The 11,061-nt window shown below is 32.4% G+C and overlaps 1 protein-coding gene across 1 annotated transcript; it reads left to right on the top strand.

Annotated features, from left to right (window-relative positions):
* The first annotated feature begins 9,351 nt into the window (after positions 1 to 9,351).
* LOC130799414 (uncharacterized) lies at positions 9,352 to 9,977 on the top strand. The gene is made up of 2 exons (XM_057662508.1): positions 9,352 to 9,855; positions 9,945 to 9,977. The coding sequence occupies exons 1-2, from the start codon at positions 9,352 to 9,354 to the stop codon at positions 9,975 to 9,977; spliced, it is 537 nt and encodes a 178-aa protein (XP_057518491.1).
* Positions 9,978 to 11,061: the final 1,084 nt, after the last annotated feature.

Raw genomic sequence — 11,061 nt, 5'->3', positions numbered from 1 at the left:
GGCGGCTGAAAAAGTAAAAACGAAGAAAAAAATAAACTACATTATTGATATAAATTATTTTATGGGTTAATAGTCTGAAAACGTTTACTGCTAGTTACTTCATCTTTTTCATTTTTCCTTTTATTACTTTCTTGTGGTACTATTGGATCATTAGTAGGTTGGACTGGTGGGTTATCGGTAGGTTGTGGTGGCTGATTAGTGGGAGGTTGTGCTGGTGGATTAGTTGTATTATTGAGACTTGGCATTGGGTTTTCATTTATGTGGGTATTATTTGGATTATGTCTTCATAGCTGGTTTGAACCACTACTAGTTCGGTTTGTAGCAACAGTTATACAATATTCTTCAAGAATAAAGTATAGAACGGTGTTAGTAACACCTTGAATAATAATATTGATATTGTTTGATTGTTGGTCCATATTGTGTCTAAAAAATATGTGTTGTAATGTTTTGATAAGAAAAATAATATTACCTTCTTAGATTTTTTTTGAGCGCGAAAAATGGTGCTGATAACGTGTTAAAAGGTAGAGAGAATATAAAGAGAAAGAGTAGTATATCAGATTGATAAACTTGTATATCCTTCTTATTATTTATAACAGTAATGCAAAATCATGCACATATATATAGTGCAAGATGCCTACAATAGTACAATTTAATTACTGTTCACGAAGATATCATTCCACATACCAATGCATTCAAATAAATTGTAACATCACTTGTAACAATAAAGGCACTTATCAACATTGTCAAGTTTCTTTACCTCAAAAAAAAAAATTATCATCATCATCATCATACCCAGGATCCCGCTCATAGAATGTTATGATCAGGGTCTGGGGAGGGAAGAACGACGGCAACTCATACCCATAGAAGAGACTGCGGTCAAAGAGTTACTCGGCTCGAAAAAGGTCTCTAAAGAGAGAGAAACCTGCAACTTACAAATAGAATAAATAGAATACGTACAGACAACAAAAAAAATAAAGAGAAAAGTAAAGAAGAAGGTAAAGAGCGATAATTAAAGACAATGAACAATAACAAACGATGGGTAAACGGGACGGATTTAGTATCTAAAAAAAATAATAAATAAATGAATAAAAAGAAAACATTTTGATGTTCCTCGATTTAATTTTCATCTTAATTTTTTAAAGGAAATATTACACAAAATAATCTAACCTTTTATTGATTTTCTATAATAATTCCAACTTTTTATTAATCATGAATAATTTCAATTTTAGAGTCACTTACCGAAGAAGATTGTTACCCAAATGGTGATATATTTTTGCAGATTAATATTATAAATTAAAAGTTAAAAGCAAAAAATAAACTTACTTGATTTTTCTATTTATTTTTTAAAATTTTTAAATTTTTTTATTATTTAATTATTTATTATTTTTTTTATTTTTTTATGCACAATGACTTGTTATATAGGTAGGATGTTACCTTGGTACATTCTTAACAAGCACTTCTTATAGTTGGAATTAATAGTGTTTAATCACAAGTTGAAACTGTTATAAGAAAATCAGTAAAATGTTGAATTATTCCGGATAATTTTTCTTTTTTAATGGTTGTACAGACAAATTATGTATTTGTATTATGATTTATATACACAATGAAGAACCATTTGCAAGGAAAAATACTAAGCCAATAGTAATACCTTTTATGTTTATATGAATATGCTAATCTTTACGACATAATGTGACAAAATATATTATTGTACATTTTACCTTATCCTCTCAACAATTAAATTACTTCTTAATATTTTTGCAAATCTCTTAATTGCAAATTAACGGGATATCATATCATACATACAGATAAAAATGCTAGAATATCATAAATGCCATTTTTAAAAAGCCTTGAAAATGAAATTATTTTAGTGGATGATATAGTTGATTACAAGAAAATATTTACCTGATTCAAAATGTATTTTAAAAAAAAAAAATTAGAGCTACATTAGCTGAAGTATTTATATAATCATACAATCAACTAAAAACATTGGAAAAAACCATATGGCATCCTTACAATGATTTGTCACATGGAATAGTTAAATAATTTAATTGTTCTATTTATTGAACTAAATAAGGTAAAATTAATTTTATTCTATTACATGGCATTATATTTTATTACACTTCTGCTACGACGGATTAATTGATTTATTGAAATTAAAAAATAAAATTTAGTTCAACTAATTAACGCAAAAAATATACTAATAACAACTCCCCAAAATTTGCTAAGAAAAGAATTACCAGAAAACTAGAATAGTGTAAATAGAACAAAAAAAGTCAAAATTAAATTGTCAAATATTAACATTATTTAAAAACACCCTAATTCTCTTTGCAACTAAATCAAAGGACAGAATAGTATACTTTAAAAAGCTGCGAAAAAATATCTCTATCATCAAATTATTAGAATATAATTATATTGGTGATTAAAATTTAATCTGAAATATTTCAAATCGATAACGATAATATATAATTATACCATTATTTAAAAGTCATAATATTTTTATATCTCAAGAACTTCGTGTATTGCACGTGTTTCTATACTAATTTATTATAACAATCTATACGTCTAACTTAGAATCTGAAATATTTTATTGAGTGAAAAAGTGATGTTTTCAATAAATAATTTAAATAATCATACAATTAACTAAAAACATTGGAAAAATCCATATGGCGTTCTTACAATGATTTGTCACATGGAATAGTTAAATAATTTGATTGTTGTATTTATTAAACTTAATAAAGTAAAGTTAATTATGTTCTATTACATGACATTATATTTTATTACACTTCTACTACGCGGATAGATTGATTTATTGAAATAAAAGAATAAATTTTAATTCAACTAATTAAGGCAAAAATATATATAACAATTCCTAAAAATTTGCTAAGAAAAGAATTACCAGAAAACTACAGTAGTGTTAATAGAACAAAAAATGTCAAAATCAAATTGTCAAATATTCACATTTTTTAAAAACACCCTTATTCTCTTTGCCACAAATTCAAAGGACGGAGTAAAAATATCTCTATCATCAAATTATTATAATATAATTATATTGGTTATAAAATTTTAATGTGAAAAATTTCAAATCGATAACGATAATATATAATTATACCATTATTTCAAAGTAATAATATTTCTATATCTCAATACTAAGAAATTCGTGTATCGTACGTGTTTCTGTACTAGTTTATTATAACAATCTATATATCTAACTTAGAATTTGATATATTTGATTGAGTGAAAAAGTGATATTCTCAATAAATAAATTAAATAATCATATAATTAACTAAAAACATCGGAAAAATCCATATCGCATCCTTACAATAATTTGTCACATGGAATAGTTAAATAATTTGATTGTTGTATTTATCAAACCAAATAAGGTAAAGTTAATTTTATTCTATAACATGGCATTATATTTTATTACACTTCTACTACGCAAATTGGTTAATTTATTGAAATAAAACAATAAATTTTAATTCAACTAATTAAGGCAAGAAAATATATAACAATTACTAAAAATTTGCTAAGAAAAGAATTACCAGAAAACTAGAGTAGTGTTAATAGAACAAAAAATGTCAAAAATATATTGCCAAATATTCACATTTTTTATAAACACCCTTATTCTCTTTGCCACTAATTCAAAGGACAGAGTAAAAAATATCTCTATCATCAAATCATAATAATATAAATATATTGCTTATAAAATTTTATTGTGAAAAATTTCAACTCGATAAAGATAATATATAATTATACCATTATTTAAAAGTCATAATATTTCTATATCTAAATACTAAGAACTTCTTTTATTGCACGTGTTTCTATATTAGATTATTATAACAATTCTATATATCTAACTTAGAATTTGATATATTTAATTGAGTGAAAAAGTGATGTTTTCAATAAATAATTTAAATAATCATACAATTAACTAAAAACAATGGAAAATCTATATGGCATCCTTACAATGATTTGTCACATGGAATAGTTCAGGGGAAAGATCGAGTTCAGGTGAAGGATTATGTGGGGGAGACTCAAAGGGGATATGGTCACAACTTTGTCAAACAAGATAAGTTCGATGCGCTTGCCAAGTTAGTCTGAGGATACGAATGAAATATGGGTGAATATGGAAAAAACGATTCGAAAAGAGGCAAAAGAGACCTTGGGGGTGTCGTCGGGAAATCCAAAAGTGTTCAAGGAGTCATGGTGGTGGAACGATGAGGTGGAAATGAAGATAAAGGACAAAAAAAAAGATTTAAGGAACTCATGACATGCACGAAGGAGGAGGATAGGATAGAAAAGAGAGTGAGCTACAAAGAAGCAAAGCGGGCGGCAAAGAATGCGGTAACAGAAGCAAAAAACCATGCTTATGAGGACCTTTATCGGAAGCTTGATACCAAAGAGAGGGAGAAGCATATTTTTAAGTTGGCAAGGACGAGGTCCAGGCAGCGGGAAGACATAGAGGCAATAAAATACATCAAGGATGAGGGAGGACGAGTTCTCTTGAGACAAGAGGACATCTAAACCAGATGGCTTTAGTATTTCTCTCAACTGCTCAATGAGTCTTGGGGGCCAAAGGAGGAGGATAGCAAAATTTCTAACGTCCAAAGACCACTAGAATATGGGTCAACTAGTGATATTACCATAGAGGAAGTAGAAGAAGCTCTCAAAAAGATGGGGAGAACAAAGGCAGTCGTGCCAGATAATATCCCGATCCAGTGTGGAGGGGTTTAGGATAAGAGGGCATTCGTTGGCTGACTAACCTCTTTAATATTATCTTAAGGACGCATAAGATGCCAGAATAATAGAGGAACATCACACTAATACCTCTGTTTAAAAACAAAGGCGATGCACAAATATGCGGGAACTATAGAGGTATCAAACTTCTATGCCACACAATGAAATTTTGGAAAAGAGTGATAGAGAGAAGAATTAGACAGGAAATGGTGATTAGAGAGAATCAATTCGGTTTTATGCCAGGAACGTCAACCATTGAGGCAATTCATGTTTTGAGGAGACTGATGGAAAAATATACGGAGTGAAAGAAGGATCTGTATATGGTGTTCATTGACTTGGAGAAAGCGTATGATAGCATACCACGACGCGTCATTTGGGATAGCCTCAAGGCTAGAGGTATATCTTTATTGTACATTGAAGCTATACAGGATATATATGGCAGAGTTTCGACTAACATTCAAACACTGATGGGGATAACAGAACCTTTTCAGATTAAAGTTGGATTGCATTAGGGATCGGCTCTAAGTTCTTTTATTTTTACGATTACTATGGAAGAGATTTCTAAATCTATTTGGGAGACGGTACCGTGGTGCATGCTATTCGGTGACGACATCGTGCGGGTAGAAGAAACTAAAGAGGAGGTTAGTAATAAATTGGATGAGTGGAAGGAAGCTTTAGAAGATAAAGGGCTGCGCATTAGTCGTACGAAGATCGAGTATTTGCGTTGTGACTTTTGTGGGACATCAAAGGTAGGTGAGCCAGAGGTGTCCATCGGTGAAGCAATTGTTAAAAGTATGACCAAGTACAAGTATTTGGGATCTATAATTCAAAGGGATGGGGAGATTGACGGAGATGTAAATCATCGTATACATGCAAGTTGGCTCAAGTGGCGAACAGCCTCCGCGGTGCTATGTGATAGTAAATTCCCAAGCAAGTTAAAAGGAAAATTTTACCGGGTGGCAATCAGACCTGCTTTGCTATATGGGACCAAATGTTGGCCCATAAAGAAGATTTTTGAACATAAGATAGAAGTTACAGAAATGCGTATACTGAGGTGGATGTGCGCACACATTAATGGGTCGAATTAGGAACCAAGAGTTTTGAGACAAACTAGGGGTAGCTCCTATTTCTGGAAAAATGCGCAGAGAAAGACTAAACGCTACTGTGAGGAGGTTAGAAAGTTTTACAGTAGAGGGTAAGAGGAGTTGAGGAAGACCCAAGAGAACTTGGGATGAGCGAATAAAAGTTAACTTGCATGAGTTAAATCTCTCTAAGGACCTGACTAGGGATAGAGATAGTTGGAGGCGCCATATCCATGTTTTAAACTACTGATTTCCTCTTCAATTACTTATTGGTGTTCTTGTCCTCTTGCTTTTCTCGTTTCTATATTTATTATTAGTATTATTGTTTTCATTTTTATCTTTTTAATTTTTTTTACTTATTTATTTTATCTATATGCATTTAATTTATCTTTCCCGTGCAGATACTTCATTTTATCTTTTTCGAGCCAGGGGACTCCTTTAGCCACACTCTCCTTTATGGGTATGAGTTGCCGCCGTCTTCCCTCCCCAGACCCTATCCATAGTTTTCTATGAGTGGGATACACTGGGTAGAATGATGATGATGATGATGATGATCAATAGTTAAATAATTTGATTATTGTATTTATTAAAGTAAATAAGGTAAAGTTAATTTTATTCTATTACATTAAATTATATTTTATTACACTTCTACTACGCGGATTGATTGATTTATTGAAATAAAACAGTAAAATTTAGTTCAACTAATAAAGGCAAAAAAATATATAACAACTCCCAAAAATTTGCTAAGAAAAAAATTACTAGAAAACTAGAGTAGCATAAATAGAACAAAAAAAGTCAAAATTAAATTGTCAAATATTCACAAATTTTTAAAAACACCCTAATTCTCTTTGCTACTAAGTCAAAGGATGGAGTAGTATACTTTAAAAGGCAGCGAAAAAATATCTCTATCATCACATTATCATAATATAATTACATTGCTTATGAAATTTTAATGTGATTTTTTAAACTCGATAACGATAATATATCATTATACCATTATTTAAAAGTCATAACATTTCTATATCTAAATACTAAGAACTTCGTGTATTGCATGTGTTTCTATACTAGTTTATTATAACAATTCTATAAATTTAACTTAGAATTTGATATATTTAATAGAGGGAAAAGGGATCTTTTCAATAAATAATTTAAATAAAAATCAGTATTAAAGTCATATATTTGATAAATATAATGACGATAAAATATATTTGCATTATTCTTTGAAGTTATTTTTATATGTCTCATACTCATAAATTCGTGCGTTGCACGAGTTTTTATACTAGTATGATTATAAAAGGAAAACATTTAGCATATATCCATAACAAAAAGGTGATGAGAATTCAGTCCACAAAGTCCAAGATCATCAAGTTACGGTTCCTACAACACAAGCTACGGCCCATGCTTTACTTAGCCACGCAAATTTCAAGCAAATGGCTGTTAATTTCGTGGGATTCTCTTCAAAGAAATCCTTTATTACTTGCCTTAAATGGGAAGTTGAATAAGGCACAATTTCCTGAAATGGGAAGTTGAATACAAGCAGCAACTTGAATTCTAGCTTTAATGCTTAAATGAGAGTTTTTTTTTAGGAGATATGCAAGAGTTTTTTTTTAGGAGAATATGGATGGTTCAAAGTAGCTTAATTAGCCTTAATTTTCTGTTTAAATAGCTATTAATAAAGGGTCATTATTAGCCTTAAATGCTTAACATTAAAAAGGCTTAATTCTAGCTTTAGTTTAATGCTTTGTGTTTTGATTTTTTTGTAAGGGGAAAGTTAAAAGGTTCATTGAAGGGGAAGTTAAAAGGTTCCTTGAGGGAAGTTAAAAGGTTCCTTGAAGACTTGTAACACTTGCATTATTTTTAGTATAAAAGGAACTCATTGCCATGCATTTTAGGAAAGTGAGATTGAAAACAAAATTCTGATTTTCTTTGTGAATTTCTTTGTGCTTACTTTGTGTTGCACGCCTCTTTTATTCTTATTACTTAGTGTTTGAGAGTAAAAGCTTTGAGAGTTTAAAATACTTAGTGAATTTTTGCTGCTCAAAGAAACATCCAATCTAGAATAAGTTTCTAAGTTGCGTGGGTGTTCTCTTGTATCGTTCCTTGTTGAGCTTGTTCTTAAGCTAACTCATACACTCTAAAACGATCCCATTACACTTCCACATTAGTTGGTATCAGAGCCAAATCGTGTTGAACGAGATTACACTCGTTAAAACGAAGCATGGGTGATAATCAGTCCAATGCCGAAATGTTAAAAGTAATCGTGGATCAACTTCATGTAATGCACGATGGAATGAAGAGGCATGAAACAAGGATGGATGCCATTGGAGAGACGTTGCTTAGAGTGGGTAGAAGGGTAGAGGAATTAGAGAATTCCACTCCCACCCATGGCGAGTCCCATTTTCGTAACAATCAAGAAGATAGAAGTTTCAAACTAGACATTCCTGAATTTGATGGTTCTAGTGATCCGGATGTTTTTTATGATTGGGTACGAAGATTAGAGAATATTTTTGAGTATAAAAAGTATGATGATGATAAGAGTTGTAAAATGGTGACTCTTAAATTGACGAAACTTGCTGGGCTTTGGTATGATAACCTCAAAGCCAAGAGAAGGAGAGAAGAGAAAGAAAAGATTGCATCTTGGGAAAAACTCAAGAAAATGGAACAACGTTGGGTCCCACGTGAATATGTGTAGGATCAATATGTCAAATTAACTCGCCTAAATCAAGGTGAGCGTAATATTGATGAATATGTACGTGAGTTTGAGAAGCTTAGCTTGGTGTGTGACATACAAGAGAAGGAACCACTCAAAATTGCGCGTTTCACAAAGGGGCTTTCTAAACCAATCTCTAATAAGGTGGATCTTCTACCTTATTCCACTTATGATGAGGTTGTGAAGGCTGCTAGGAAGGTTGAAGCACAAAACAAAGAGGAGAAACCAAAGAATGCTCTAAGACCCCCTTTTAGAGCGTTCTCTTCCGCGAGAAAAGTTGATTCTTTTCCTAGCCCTTCTAAATCAACTGTTTCTACTAACCCTTCGAAAACTTATGGAGGAAAACCAGATTTCAAGCAAGATGCATCCAAAAGAACTTGTTACAAGTGTCATGAAAAAGGACATATTGCTAGTGAATGTCCAAAACAGAATACACTTACTATTCAAGAAGGAGAGTGAGGTTCCGAAGAAGAGGAAAAGGAGGAGGAATATGGTGCTGAAGAAAATGACGCCCCATTATGTGGTGTTGTGAGAAGACATCTACATTCCGAACCACTCAACGATTTGCAACAATGAGAGAACCTTTTTCATACTAGATGCAAGTAACTAGACAAGGTTTTTGATGTGATTGTTGATGGAGGATCATGCACGGATGTGGCCTCAACTGAACTTGTAAGTAAGCTTAAATTACCTACACGAAATCATGCTAAACCTTACAAGTTAAATTGGCTGGATAATGACACCGGTTTAAAGGTTAAGAAACAAGCACTAGTTTCATTCACTATAGGAAATTTTTATGATGAACGTTGGTGTGATGTTTTACCTATGAGTGCGTGTCATATTTTGCTTGGTAGACCATGGCAATTTGATAGAAAAGCTATTCATGATGGTGTTTCTAATGTCTATACGGTCACTACCAAATTAGGAAAGAAGATTAGGTTGTTACCTTTGCCCCCTAAGGTTGAACCTATGGTGGAAAAGAAACAAAACTTCCTTATGTCTAGGAAGGAGTTTGAGGAAGAATGCGTGATAGAGGGAGGAGCGTTTTTGCTTATTGTAAAGCCCATTGTTGATGATGTTTCTCATGTGACTAACTCTATTCCGTTGAGAAACTTGCTTAAAGAATTTGTAGATGTGTTTCCCGATGATTTGCCTAAAGGGTTGCCTCCATTTCGTGGTATTGAACATGCAATTGATTTGGTACCGGGAGCCTCATTACCAAACAAGGCAGCCTATAGATGCAATCCTGAGCAAGCTAAGGAGTTGCAAAGACAAGTTGAAGAACTCATGGAAAAGGGCTATGTGCGTGAAAGCCTTAGTCCATGTGCGGTGCCTGCCCTTTTGGTGCCAAAGAAAGAAGGAACTTGGAGGATGTGTATTGATAGTCGTGCCATCAACAACATAACTATTAAATACAGATTTCCCATGCCAAGACTACAAGACATGCTTGATGAATTAAGTGGAGCCACAGTGATGTGGAAGTGTAATGGGACCGTTTTAGAGTGTATGAGTTAGCTTAAGAATAAGCTCAACAAGGAACGAAACAAGAGAACACCCACGCAACTTAGAAACTTATTCTAGATTGGATGGTTTCTTTGAGCAGCAAAAATTCACTAAGTATTAAACTCTCAAAGCTTTTACTCTCAAACACTAAGTAATAAGAATAAAAGGGGCGTGCAACACAAAGTAAGCACAAAGAGAAATTCACAAAGAAAATCAGAATTTTGTTTTCAATCTCACTTGCCTAAAATGCATGGCAATGAGTTCCTTTTATACTAAAAATAATGCAAGTGTTACAAGTCTTCAAGGAACCTTTTAACTTCCCTCAAGGAACCTTTTAACTTTCCCTTCAAGGAACATTTTAACTTTTCCCCTTACAAAAATCAGAAAACAAATCATTAAACAAAAGCTAGAATTAAGCTTTTTTAATGTTAAGCATTTAAGGCTAATAATGACCCCTTATTAATAGCTATTCAAACAGCAAATTAAGGCTAATTAAGCTATTTTGAACCGTCCATATCCTCTTAAAAAAAACTCTTGCATTTCTCCTAAAAAAAACTCCCGTAATTAAGCATTAAAGCTAGAATTCAAGTTGTTGTTTGTATTCAACTTCTTATTTCAGGCAATTGTGCCTTATTCAACTTCCCATTTAAGGCAAGTAATAAAGGATTGCTTTGAAGAGAATCCCACGAAATTAGCAGCCATTTGCTTCACATTTGCGTGGCTAAGTAAAGCATGGACCGTAGCTTGTGTTGTAGGAACCGTAACTTGATGATCTTGGACTTTGTGGACTGAATTCTCATCATTTTCCCCCTCTTCAAAGAAGTTTGCCCTCAAACTCTCATCTTCAAGGTATGGAGACAAATCACCCACATTGAAAGTTGCACTAACACCACCATAGTCACTTGGCAATTCAAGCTTGTAAGCACTTTCTTCAATCTTTTCAACCACACGAAATGGACCGTCTGATCTAGGCATAAGCTTGTTCTTCCTAAGGTTAGGAAAACGTTCCTTGCGCAAATGTAACCACACCAA

Source organism: Amaranthus tricolor, chromosome 14 (assembly GCF_026212465.1).
Source record: "Amaranthus tricolor cultivar Red isolate AtriRed21 chromosome 14, ASM2621246v1, whole genome shotgun sequence".
NCBI classification, from domain to species: Eukaryota; Viridiplantae; Streptophyta; class Magnoliopsida; order Caryophyllales; family Amaranthaceae; genus Amaranthus; species Amaranthus tricolor.
Note: the sequence above shows the minus strand (reverse complement) of the source record. Positions and strands in the feature narration are given on the sequence as shown.

Coding starts and splice junctions, on each gene's coding strand:
- LOC130799414 (XM_057662508.1), top strand. CDS start 9,352: ATGAGTGCGTGTCATATTTTGCTTGGTAGACCATGGCAATTTGATAGA. Junction 9,856..9,944: donor AAAGCCTTAGTCCATGTGCG/GTGCCTGCCCTT, acceptor TATTAAATACAG/ATTTCCCATGCCAAGACTAC.